Source organism: Melopsittacus undulatus, chromosome 8 (genome assembly GCF_012275295.1).
Source record: "Melopsittacus undulatus isolate bMelUnd1 chromosome 8, bMelUnd1.mat.Z, whole genome shotgun sequence".
Lineage (NCBI taxonomy): Eukaryota > Metazoa > Chordata > Aves > Psittaciformes > Psittaculidae > Melopsittacus > Melopsittacus undulatus.
The window spans coordinates 6,301,153-6,314,889 of record NC_047534.1 but is presented as its reverse complement, the minus strand read 5'-3'; the positions used below and the strand labels follow the sequence as shown (position 1 = coordinate 6,314,889).

Sequence of the window (13,737 nt, the reverse complement as noted above, 5' to 3'; positions counted from 1 at the left end):
ATTTGCCAAACCCACACAGAAAAGAGCTCAAACCCAGTTTTAGGGACACTTAAAAACGTAGCAGGCCCTAGCTTAGTTTAAGCAATAGGAATATTGCATTTCTTTTCCAACTGCCCCTTCTTCACTTTCCCTGATTTCCTCCAGTTTTTCTTCCCATTCCTCCAGTCCAGTCTCTGTCTTTATTCTCTTCTCCCTGCCTCTTTGCTTTGCCCCTCCAGCACTCTTTATGTCTTCTTTCTTGCTTCAATTTTACAGGTGGAATTGATCAGGTCCTTCCTAGAAACTGCCACCTTCTCTAAGAAGCCAAATGGCTACCAAAGACAAAACATGATTTAAGTTTCAAATAAAAAAGTTCTCCTGGCAGGAGGTGCCAGAATGGCCTCCTGAATTGCTCCAGTCCATTTAATCCCTGCATAAACCTGATACTGAATGATGGTTTGGATGTATATTCTTATAGGAGCATGAAAGAGTCACCATGCATACTGGCCATGAAAACAAAATTGCCAACAAGATCCTGGTGCTGTATCACACAGAAGCTGGATGGATTGCAGGCTTCGGATTGGCTTTATGCTTTGGCCACGATGCAACCTATGCTCTATGGCAACATGAAGTCCTTCTGACTTTACTTTATTTGAATAGAAAAAGACACTTGTTAAAGAAATTGTTCTCAGGTTCAAAGCTGTGAAAAGATGTTAAAACAAAGACAAAATAGCATAAAGAAAATGAGGCATGACATTAGGAACTAACTGACTTGATTTGTCATGACTTACATCCCAATATTATAACTAATTTCTGCAAAGAAATTTACCAAATAGGCAAAAAGTATTGTATCCCATACAGCTCTGCTCTAGGTATCCTGGACCATGGGAACTAGAGGATAGTTAGATCATTCTGAATCAAGACTTCTTAAAGAAGAAATTAAAAGAAATTAATACTTTGAATTTCCTCAGTCTGGGAACTGAATTGTCAGGGGGCTCAATCTGATGTTGGGATACAGACATTTACTACATTTACTGCTCTGGTATTTGTGGTATTTGCTATATTTAGAATACAAATATTGTAATACCCTGGGATGTTCCCCACTCTGTGATGCTCTTGAATCCCAACTGCAAAGAAGAGAGCAGCAACATTTCACCAACTGAATTACATGAGAATCCTATGGCAAAAATTCCTTTGCCTCTCTCCCAGAGGAATGTAAGTAAATAAATATAGAATATATATGTAAGTGTGTGTGTGTGTGTGTGCACAGAGAACATACACATACAAAAATCTGCAACAGAGTGAAAAGTATGCAGCTCAGAACAGATAATTGTATGAAACAAATGGAACACACAGATGGACAGATAATTTGTGAATGTGCTTGGGAAGGGAACATGTTCAAGTGGGTTTTTGTAATCCATTTAGTACAATGAATTTCATGGTATAATAATTTGTCAAGGACTCCAGTGAAAGCCAAGCAATTTCACTGCAAATCCTGACAAAAGAAACTATTCCAGCATTTACAATCATCACAGCTGCTAAAACAAACTTGAATGTGACCTTCAAGCCATCAGGGTACCTCAGCTGAGACAATGAAATATAAAGAAATATATCTGTTTTAACAAACTTCCTTTGAGACAGACCAAATAATAAATGGATGACAAGTGTAACTAAAAGCCAGCAGGAACTTTTTGCATCAGGCTTTGTCCATCCACAAAAAAAGGACAAACTCCCAACCTCCTGGGATGCATTTTATTCATACCATAAACCAGTCAGGATCAATGAGACACGTACATGGCGAAAATGGCACTAAGCAGAAATGAAACTAGAAATTACTAAATGCAAATTAAAGAACAAAAACAGAGGCTGCAAGGAGAAATGAGGTAGAGAGTCAAGTGGCTCACAACAGGATAAAATCTTTTTGGCAAGTGTGGATGTGAAGGTATGATCTGCAAATACATATTTACAATGTGAATAAAATGTCAACACTAGACTGACAAAAACATGGGGCTGGTCATGGCTGGGAAGGAATGCAGATGAAAGAAAAAAACAGCTTGGGTTATGGAGGGGCTTTATCTAACTACAGAAAGAAAACCCAACCCATATCTTTGGAAGGTCACTGATCCCTTGGACAAAAGTATTTGCAAACAGAAAGTGAAAAAGAAAAACCCACTCACTAATTTTAAAACCATTTAAAATGATGTATCTCAAAAGATACCTTAAACATTAATATCTCTTGTTTAAAGGCAGGAGCCTTTCTACATCCAGAATACCTAGCAGCTTTCTATAAGCATAAGCTTAGTGGCTATATGTCAGGAAACCATGTTTTTGTGACTTGAAAGGCAGATACTACTATATCTTGAAATTAAGTACAGCAAAACCAGCCATGTAATGGTGGAGTTAGCTTCAAGTATGAAATGCAGCCCCTGAAACATGATGTAATTAATTCTTAGGCTTGAGGAAATGTGCAGAGAGACACTGCGACCTGCCCTCACACGAATGCACCAAGACAGGTGTCTCATTTCACCTACAGCAAAGAAATTATCCATGCTGCACCTACAAATATATGAAAAGATGACACAATTCATGTAGTCTGGATAGGTAAATTGCATTTACTGTGGACAGCACTTAAAATTAGACATTTTCTATACCTGAAGCAATTAATTCACTATGCTACCTGAAATACTTCCTAAGTATGAAGAATGCTACAATTACACTGTCTGGGTATCTAATGTAATGCAATAGACCACCAATTTTTAATTACCTCAACTGTGAAAAAAAACACAAGAGGGAGAGTAAACACCTCTGTGTAAAGTCAAAGGTCTCATCAACTGCAGGAACTGAGCTTGGAGGTAAGATACAGCAGTCACTGGTTCAGAGAATACATAAATTAATTTGAAAAGCACTTAGCACCACACTAGAACAAAACAGAAGTATATCCATAATATTCAAGTTGTATGCATAGCTAAAGCTAGCAGTAAAACACAGTCTTTTCCCCTTGGGACTTCAAGTCCTTTTAGTAAAATACTGTCTCTGCATCAAATATTCATCTTCTGAAGGCTGCTATCAGATGGTAATGGACACATGACCAAACCTGAAAGCTCCCAGCATTGCATGATGTTAGGTGCCACTATTTCCATCAACGCTTGAAACTGAAATTACCTCTAGGCTATGATGACTGTGAATCTGTCCTTCAATTCTTTAGTAGCAAGGTTACAGGCAGCTGTAAAAAGCTATGCTTAAAAAAACAAGGAATATGTGGCTTGCCCCAACATTTATTGCTCCTACATTCCTTTTCTTTTATACCTTGGGTTTCTTCCTTGCAGCATGCAGGTTCATTCATCAGACTAGTTATTCCAGACACCCCTCCACTGCATCTGTGCAGGACATGGGACAAATAAGCTGAGTGTGTCTCTTAAGTCTGCTAGGAAATTCTCATACTCCCTGTTTAAGAAATACCTTACAGAAAGGTCTCAGTTACTACTGCCTGCTCCCTTGCACTGGGAAGCATTCAAAACTATCCATCCTGCTTATCCACAAGAGAGAAGACAGTACACTTTGCTATTATTTTGTCTTGGAGCGATCAACCTCAATATTTTGGGATGGAGTAAAATCAATCCAACTTGCTCTCCTATACATCAATGTGATGTTCATTTATGTGATACCGAACTCAACCTATGAAATAGTGAAAACCAGCAATGCTTCATACAGACATCCAGCAGTTATCACACAGCATAAAGATCACTCTTATACTCTATTGCTTAAGAACTAATCATTTAAGTGTAAAATCTACTCAATTCTCCTGCTATTTACGTTATCCATGATACGCACTAGAAATACAGATGATTTCAAAATGCACAATCCCTTATCTTTCTCAGAGCACGTAATTTCCTTCAGGTCAGGATGAAACAACGCAGCTTTTGGAGACAAGTCCTATTCATAAAGAAGTTATGTCTATTAACTACCAAAATGAAAGGAATATTTTATGGAGAAGGAAGATATGCACATGGACATTGGAAGCGAACTCATTAAAAAGGTTATGATGTTTCTGAAGTTAATTATCTGACAAAGTTTCCATTATAAACAACTCAAGAAAAAAACAATTACAAATCCATAACCTTGTGCACACCCCAGGTGCCCAGAAGGTCTGTTGAGCTTTGCTGCAGGTATGAGGGAGTTTGAAAGAAGCAGAGCAATGAATCATTAGCAGCTACCATCCTACGATTTGTGTGGTGTGTACTGGCTAATGGAGATGGGAGGGCACCATTCAACCAAGACTTTTTTCTATGGGAAATGGATCTACCTTGTATTGCCTGCCTTGAAGAATATAATACAAGTTTAGACAAAGACTTCAAAGGCAAGGGGTAGGTCTGAAAAACATTCTGAGGTTCATGATAAGGAGAAGATCTGCATAGCTTCAGTGGGTAACGGAGGCCACCTGACATTTTCATTCAGATACAGTAGTTACACATAATGTTATTCAATTGCATTTCTGACTCAGCATCTTTCTGCTGAATCTTGTCCCCTTTGCCTTCTGTTCACTTAATTTAGTTACCCAATGTTATTGTCATGTCCTCTCTTTTATGTAGGAACACACACTATACAACCTTCTATCGCCAAGGTACCCTGAATACAGAAGTGCTTGCGCTACAAAAGAAAGTAAAAAATATAAACTCCATAAACAAGACTTTCTCCATAAGCTTACCATTAAAATGCGTCTGTAGCTGTCTCTGTCGATGCCCCAGAGCTTGAGATCTGTCTTGGCTTTGACAGTGGCAGCCCGCGGTGTTCCATAGATCAATGCCAGTTCCCCAAAGCTGCCTCCTTCTCCGATGCTGGTGACCCACTCTCCGTTGACATAAACCTACCATGGCACAAGACAAGTTTGGGGACTTTCAGTTTTCCTCCTACTGCCAGTTACTAAAAAGCAATTAGTAATTTCCTTTCTAATCGTCAATGCTGGAGACACAGAAGGAAAACAAGAGTGTAATAGTTTCTGCAGTTAGTCCCCAAAGAGGGCAACAACCTGCTTTGTGGACAGAATTTCAAGTTGTCTTGCTTCAGTACAATGACTGTATTTACCCCCTCAGTTTTCAGCTCCCATGGTTAACTGGCATCATGTTTTCTCTCTTGTGTTCAAGGCTCAGACAGTCAGCATGCAGAACTGTCACAACTCTGGCTTTTTATTAACACTGTCAAACTTGAAAGGAAGGAGATTTGTTGATATATGTAATGAGGTTTGCTGAAAAGCACCATGGCCACAAAATGTAAGCCAGTCAAAACAGGGAAACATCTTTTGAAAAGGAACATTTTTGTCTTCCCTAAGCTCCCACTAATAATCTGAATATAATGACTGAGATCTCTTTCTACCTTAATGAAAACTATGAAGTGCTTTGGACTTGAGAAGCTATATATAGTATTACCCTCTGTCTTTAACATCAGCTCTACAAAACTTATGAAGCAGTATCTGACCCACAGCCTATATAGATAACATACCCTCTCAAAACACGCTCTGGATCGATACCACTATCACTATTTTCCCAGGATGATGTCTAACTTGAGAAGAATTCCTACACTTTAGCACTATGTAATACCTTCACTGGAGAAATGGGGACTCATGCAGGTGCCTGCCACTGAGCTGCATTTCCCTCACTATTCATGGACTGTACAGCTCATAAGCCATAGTAGTGTATTCAAAGACTGGTATGAATTGTGTATTCTGCAGTTTGCTTGTAGGCTTGCTGCTGTAAACCTACACAATAAACCCTCTTCGTTCTGTTAATGTGTCTGTAAGTCTAGAGGGTAGAAGAGCCGTGTGCATTTACCGAGCGCAGAATATATCCCCATCTGTTACAGACTGATAACAGCAGAAAGCAACCAGAATGATTTTCATTTGTCTGGAAGCTCTGAGAAGAAACTACTGTGAAGTAAATACACAAGTATTCTTATCCTAAGCAGAAACCTATTACCAATTACTGAGTAACAGACTAGCACGTCTTAATACATGAATTAGAGCTGTGTTCAAGCTGGGCACGAGAAAAGACAGTGACCAAACTAAATGAATTGGGGTCAAAATTCAACAAACTGTCAGTATTAATTTTACTTCGATCTTCATTTTATTATGAAAAGATGTTTTACAAACTACAGCTGGAATCAATCCCAATTTATCTTAGCAATTTTCAGTTAAGATCTGATCCAGCTTCTACTGAAGTCAATGAAATGCTGCCTCAGTAGGAGACGGATGAGGCCATGGAGCAGTTCAGCCAATCAAGAGACCTCTTGGGTACCAGCTTAAAAGAAGCAGTATTAGCATCAGTGCTGAACTCCAGGCAGTGTTGTGGCTCTTGGTGTTCCTGGAGCATCTGGGGATCAAAGGGCTAAATTAAGGGTAAAAATAATCCCAAACAGGCAGGTGGTAGCAGATTGCCAAGAAAGAGCTAAAGCCACAAAAGCTATAGCTTCATTTCTTCACCACAACAGAACAAATGCCACATTGGAGAATACCACACAGGAGAATAACAACAGCATTTCCTTTCAAACTTTCACACTCACCACAGAAAGAAAATCTCACAGAACACTCAATCTACTTTTGATTTTCCTCATGATGAAAAAGAATGAAAGCAGAAAAAGAACTTTTAAAATAGCCAGGCAAACCCAAGCACTTTCCTGGTGAAAAACGCAGGTAATACTGTGGCTCCTGGATCTATTTCTGTGAGACAAGCAGGAGAAATGGATGAATAAAACCTGGATTCTGAAAGGCTTGTAACATAGTGACACTGTATGAAACATTTAAAACTCAGTTAATCCATTGAAAAATTGTCCAGATGCCTATTTGAAAGTTGGGATCGCCCCTTTCTATACAGTAATTCCTGTCCTCAGGGGATGATGTGGAAAATCTTGTAATCCAGATGAGTTTTGGACCACAACCATGTCAAATGACATTGCATCCTTGACTATTTTTCAGCACACCACATGTTTCTATATGCTCTTTTCTTGAAAAGCACAGGTTTTCTTATTGCAGAAGGGTCTGAATTATAAGTGGGAAATAAACTTATTCCAACATGTATTTTTTAAGCAATATAGTGACATTTCTTTTAAAGCTGTATTCATGATAAGACTGAAGCCCAGAAAGGGTCATTATACTGGTGAAACTCAAGGTAGAGCAAGTGAAGGATGGACATTTACTGTTGCATCGTCATTACAGAGGGAGGCTCCTACTAAACTGCTCTAAGACTTCTCTAATTTTGCTGTCGTACTTGACTAGACTCTCCAAAACATGTTTGACATCTCTCCTGTAAACAGTTTATGTGAACGGCCATTCCTCCACCCTAAGGGTGTCAGGTTTAAAGGACTCAGAGGTGAAACCAAATCACTGATCTGACAGTCTCTGGGCCCAGCATTCACTCCCCCAATAAAAATGCCATTTCTAATATCAATCTCCAAAAGAGAAAACATCTTCAGAGCAAGTGTTGTTTTCTAGGGGCAAAACCATTGCACTTCATTCTCTGAAAGGGCCTAAGTCAACTTTTGTCTTTATTATGAAGTTAAAGTGTATTGATGGCACATTAAAAAGCCATTTTGCCCTTTAACAGAGTTCAGCTCCACTATGAATCCCTTTAAAATAGGTTTTAAAAAAAGAAGTAGAAAGGAAAGTAGCTCTGTTTGTAAGGTGTGGGAAGTAAAGCTATTTTAGGCTCAGAACAGCTTATGAAAGCCAATGTTATATGGCAGCAGCTCAGATGATCTCCTTCTTTATCCTAGAAAATGCTGGGCTGAGGTTTTGGCTCAGGCTGTTTTAGGCATTTGTGAACTCTCAGAAAGTGGCAAGTACATAAGTGAACTATTCCTAATTGTTACTTAACCTTCTGATCACAGGTCTGTAAGAGCTGGCACCTTCTTTTGTGCAGCTGAAGAGGAATGTAGAACTGCAGATGCCTAAATATGACCAAGCCATCAGGGCCACCTTCTTTCCACAGATCAAAAGTAGTTCAGATTTCTATTGTTTTCTAGCATGTAGTATGAGCCCTGCATTTTTTTGCAGGCTTGAAAATCACATAACTTGGTTCATTTCATTATTTTGAGGGGAGGCAAATGGGAAAAGTCTCCTGTGAACATCAACAGTTCCTTTCTTCATGGGCTGTGATATACATAGGTACTAACCAGGAGACAAAATGCAATGAATCACACAATGCTCAATGCAGCAAGAATGCCTCTTGGCCTCACTCATCTTGGTGTTGTCTAGAGAAGCAGAAAGTAACCTTACCAGGAGCAGTAATATATCCACTTTACTTTGAAGGTATGATATGAACACCTATCTCTGAGCTTGACTTGAGTGAATTTACCTTTAATCTTGTATTGCTGATTTCAAGCTAACTTTAAGCTTTTGGGCTTGTTTGTTTGGGTTTGGTTTTTTTTTGCTGCCACTTTATGATCTATGTGGACAATCTAATTTGTTCCAGGCATTGCAACTTTCAGATCTTAAATTCCCTCCCTTGGATCTGTTTGTAATAATTTGTGCTTTGTGTCTTGTCAAGCCTTAATATTTGTTATCCAAAAATGGCAATGAGGTTTATTTGTTCTTGGATATATAAGCAAGCCTGAGACATTAAGGGTATTTATATGTGGGTAGTTTTCTCAAATAAAGCCGGTGCTTTATTTGTAGGATGAATTTGCTTTTCTTAAATATAAATATATGAACCTGGAAACTGCCTTGAGAAAGCTTGAAAATTCAAGCTGAAAACCTCCAAATGTTAAAATGTTCTGTTTCAAATTTCAAAAAGCATCCTTCTGAGATTAGAAAGATCATTAATGCTGGGAGAATTTAAACCAAAAGTGATCTATGAAATCTAACCATACAGTATACCTACTTTTAAAATAGAAGAGTATTCTCACATAAACCACCATTTAATTTGCATCTTTGTATGAACAAATTAGATAGTTTATATATATGAATAAAGGCTTCAAGAAGATTTGACCTACACTCAAAAGATAATCTTATCAATCATTCACAATATTCAAGTACAGCTCCACATACAGATTTATACAGTAAATACAGAACCTACTTAGAGAAAACTGAAAAGCTTTCATATTGGTTTTCACCATACTATAGTTTGGCTGCTGTTGTTTTACAAGAAGAAAACCTGAGAATGACTGTAGAGAAAGTTGCTGTGACATTAAATGGAATGGGAAGTTGTTGAGTCTAAAAAAAACCTACATCTGTTTTAAAAGGGTAGTTGACGGTGCTTTTTAAAGTATAAAATGTGAGGTTGTAAGATTAAAATAATAAACAGGAAGTCATTTTTATATTTAGAAATATGGATTAGAGATTTTTGCAAGACGTACTTTAGCAGTTACTTTCAACATCTTTACTGGAAACTATAATTTAAGCTCTGCCAGCTACTTTTTGGCATACATTCGTATTTGAGCAGAAAAGCTTTCAGTAGACAATTGACCTCTAAGACTTCAAACTTCATGCCATCATCTACCTAGTGTAAGCTTCACCCATCTGAAGGTACAGGTCATAAGTTAACAATTCTCATCAACCCTGAAGTGCTAATGAGGAAGAGACTGACTGACAACACTATAATATTCCTTCCCATCCAACGCTAGCTTTGGCCAAAGTACACCTGGTTTGTAATATACAGCAAGAGAGGAAAAAGCCAGGTTCTCCAAGACCTATGTCTTACGGATTTCTGAATCTTTATTTTACGTATGAAAATCTGTGCCCTTCGTTGTCCACAGTCTTCTTGGCTGTTCATAGTAACACCAAGAAGAAAATTTACAGATACTTTATTCTATGCTAATGATGCTTATTTACACCCTAGGAAAGTGTTGAGGATAATGGAATGTATTTAAAAATATTTTATTGTACTCTATTTTGACTCAGATTATTTTTAAGGGAACACATTAGAATGCCCTTACTTACTCTTTGGGGTGCCTATGCCAAAACTCTAACAGCAAATTACTTCTAAATGTTGCATGTTTTTAAACTCAAAACACCAAACACTGATTTTATTATTCTGGCTTCACTGGTGGTTTCTGGTTGGTTTTGGTTACTTGATTGATTATGTTTAATTTTTTTCAGTTTTGCCACGATTTTACTCCAGTGGTTGGGAATTTTATGGTGACAACATCCTTTACGTGCATCTTTACAGGTATATGGGAAACCCAGGTGCTTATCAGTCATGGTGCGTTCAGAGTACACATTTGCCCCTTGAATCCACCAGTCCTGGAACACCTACCACTTCTGTGAAAATCAGGTAAATGATGAAGGCAGATAGCCTGGCCAGGGGTTAACAGTCTCCATGCATATGCCAACACCAGATGAAGTAGGCAGAAAATGGCTTGAGGCTTTAAGTCCCAGGGTCAATTGTCTACTTTCCAAGTCGCTTTTTTTCTTGAGGAAGGGTGGAAGCATGCCAAAACAGTATCTGGCAAGGCTTAAATGAACTGCAGCTCGCTTACTAGCGGTCTGGGTTTTCTTCAGACAATAAGGATTTTAGCCCTGCTGCCTAGAAAATGGAAGAACTCTTTTCTTGGGAGCACTAGATAAGTGTAGTGGTGCACACCCATGGGGTCTGAGAGCTCCTGCCTCACACAGGGGCAAGTTATCCTGCATTAACTGCCCTGGTGCAGAATATACTCTGTGGGGGAAAAATTGGCTCCCCTCACTGTAGCTTCCCATCAAAGGCAGTTAATGTAAGTAACTTCTGCAGCTACCTGGGTGTAGCTGCAACTTGGTCCTGGATGAGCAAACATTTCTTGTGCCTTCCATGATAACTTGCAAAGGAACTCAACACTTTTTTTTGGCTGAAGGTGTGGGAAAACTTCAGTAAGAAGAGAGCACCCAGCTGAGGAGATGGCCAGAAGAGTGGTAAGGTGCAGAGGATGAAGAAAGTGGGATGCTGAAGTGGGAAAGCATGAGAGCTGGTCACATAAGAGTTCTGCAGAACTTAGAGGGTCAGAAGCTTCGCTTGGCCCTGGAACAAGCTCAGTCCGAATGACATCTCTTAAGCCTTGTTAGGATGCATTTGTCCCACAGGTCATGTCAGAAAACTCTCCATATGTGTGTCTGAGAAGTGTCAGGATGCTGTTATTGTACATCTGTCCATTTTGACCTGCCCTAGAGCTATAAGCTGATTTTAGCTATTAGGAGAGCATGGATTGAGAATGCTTATGAAATCTACTCAAAGAAACACAGTTATTTCATTCACTCCTTAGGAAATCTGCTGCTGCAAGTCTTGAAGACAAGGCAGAAAAATTGTGTATCTTATATATAAATGACTGGAGGACTGCAAACTACTTGGAATACAAAAACCCAAAACCTTCTGTCTTCGACTCTAATAAACTAAAACAAAGCTGTGCAAAGCTGTTTTGCCTAGCAAAAAAGTGAGTCCCACTGAAATAATGAGAATTGCTCATGTGCTTAAAGGAGGACTGGTGCTTTGCTTGGTCTGGGATAATATTTTCAAAAACACCTATACAACTTAAGAGCCAACATGGAATTGCAATGCAGTGACTCTGAGGCCATTTAGTTGTTCAAATTTTACGCCAGATCCTATCCCAGAAGCCTCAAAGATCCTTGAATTTTCTGGGAAATAGACGAGTGTTCTGCAAAAGACTTTCATAAACTCAAAAAACCCACCAATAAAAAAGTATCAGTCTCTTCTTGGGCCATTTATGGTCAAGATTATTTATGAAAGGATTTCAACTTTCCATAAAACCATGAAGAACCTCTGATACACAACTAACATGGATGCAGTAAAAGTGTTTCTGAGTAGATGCCATGGTATACCTGGGAAGGGAACTATGATACCACATTACTGACAGAAAGCACAGTGACTAAAAAAGTCCTTTTCAACATCTGACAAGCCATGACCCCCTTGGCTGTTAGTGGCAACCACCAGTTACAGAAAATGCAGAGACCACCTTGCACAATGATTTTACAGCAGAACCAAGCTGAAGAGGCCACAGACATATATTTGCTGCATTTTGTCACTGCTTTGCAAGACCGATATGTGCATATGGAAGATTATATTTTTTGCAGTTAATTACAAGTGTTTTGCAGACTGCTTTCTGATGTCATCCAGTCCCCCACTATCCCAAAGCCAAATGCTGAAGAAAGCTTTCCTAAAGGTTTCGAGGCAGTACAAACTAATTTTAAAGAGGATTATTCTGTAACTTCAACATATGTTTGTGGGTCTGATTCAAAGACAGTGAACTCATTAAGCTCAGTGTCAGACCTTAACCAATTATTTAAAAGCTAAATTTTAGCACTGTTCTATAAATATTGCTCTTTTACTTTCTGGCCCTGTGGATGTGGCAACGTTTGCTATTGAGAGGTATGCCTGATAGGAACAGTGAGTCAGACGGATTTCCTGAGGAGCAACTTGTAGAGGCAGAGGCAGCATGTGAGGTTTTTCAATTCCCAACAATACCAATTAGATGGTCTCCTGACACAAACTGCTAAAATAAAACAACTTTCACTAAAATAACTGTATGCCTCCTGCCCAGATTTAAAATAAATCACTTTCTTCTTTAAATTTGCCAAACAAAACTCATCTGGGCATCTGAAGAGCAATGTGGCTAATGAGCAAGCCTGCCCTATCCAACAACTGTGGATACATCAAGATGTGTGCAGAAAATTCAGTCAAATTAGGAACTTGCAGCAGAAGTGCAAAATGCTGAGTTTCACATGGGATAAAAATGATAAGAGGTGAATAGATTTTTTGGAAGGCTGGTTCTGAAAGAAGCTTCTTTTCAAAGACATGCTGATTAAACCACTGCATACTCCTGTAAACATTTTGTGGTCTAACAGATCACTTTACACTTACAATAATCCTTGCTTTATTAATATGCTGCATTGTTCATATATTTGGACCTAATTTTAAAAGCAAATGGAGGTTTATAAGATGAAACTTGCTGCCTGAGGCTGTATCTCAATTTGGGAACAAAACAAACAACATATGAGCTAAGCGAACTGATTAAAGAAAATATTTTCCTTATGGTTGATCTGAACCCTCGGGTGCATTCCAGCCTGGTGGCCTTCTCTGCCAAAGACTGCACACCTCCAGGTGTGGTTAGGGTTCTGAAGATGTCATTTGCTTGGGTTTGATACCATATTTTCCTGCTTGGAATGGACAAATAAGCTAGGATGTAAAACATGCCAATTATAAAATTATGCACAAATGACTTAACAAAAGCAAAGTAATGAAATCAATCCTGTGAAATCTATTTCAAGAAGAAAGGAGACAGAACCACAGCACATAGCTAGACCAAGCTGTGTTCCAAAGCATACAATTTTACTACACTGTAAGAGTTCACTTACATCCACCTCGCCTTGGTCAATCACATAGAAGTTGTCTCCTTCATCACCTGGAAGCAGAATACAGAAGGTGATTGTTTCCTGAAGGCCTGCTAAACTATTCAATAATTTCCCATCTCCACATTTAATCCTGTACATATTTCACAGGTTTGTATACCAGATTACTTATAGAGAGAAACATCCTTTCCTATTTACCTTCATATATAAAAGCATCACTACAATTTCTTCTTATTAGTATCTTTCAATTGCATTAATTTATCTCTCTTGATTGATTCAACACTTCATTCAGTGTAAACACACAAGAGGCTTTAATATAGCCTGAGGGTAATGAAGTCCTCCACAACATGCTGCAAGCATGCAGGTAAGTTGCCAAGTGCGATAACTTCCATACAGCAAAATGAGGTGTTGAATATTCCCAACAACCCTAAAATGTT

The 13,737-nt window shown here is 38.7% G+C and overlaps 1 protein-coding gene across 2 annotated transcripts in view; it reads right to left on the bottom strand.

Annotated features, from left to right (window-relative positions):
- PRKAR1B (protein kinase cAMP-dependent type I regulatory subunit beta) overlaps positions 1-13,737 on the bottom strand; it is a 104,027-nt gene that overhangs the window by 28,061 nt on the left and 62,229 nt on the right. For both annotated transcript variants that reach the window (XM_005145279.4, XM_034065584.1), the window contains exons 6-7: positions 13,307-13,353; positions 4,685-4,843 (exon numbers count right to left, since the gene is read on the bottom strand). In XM_005145279.4, the coding sequence (XP_005145336.1) occupies positions 4,685-4,843; positions 13,307-13,353 (206 nt within the window). The remainder of the gene's footprint in view (positions 1-4,684; positions 4,844-13,306; positions 13,354-13,737) is intronic.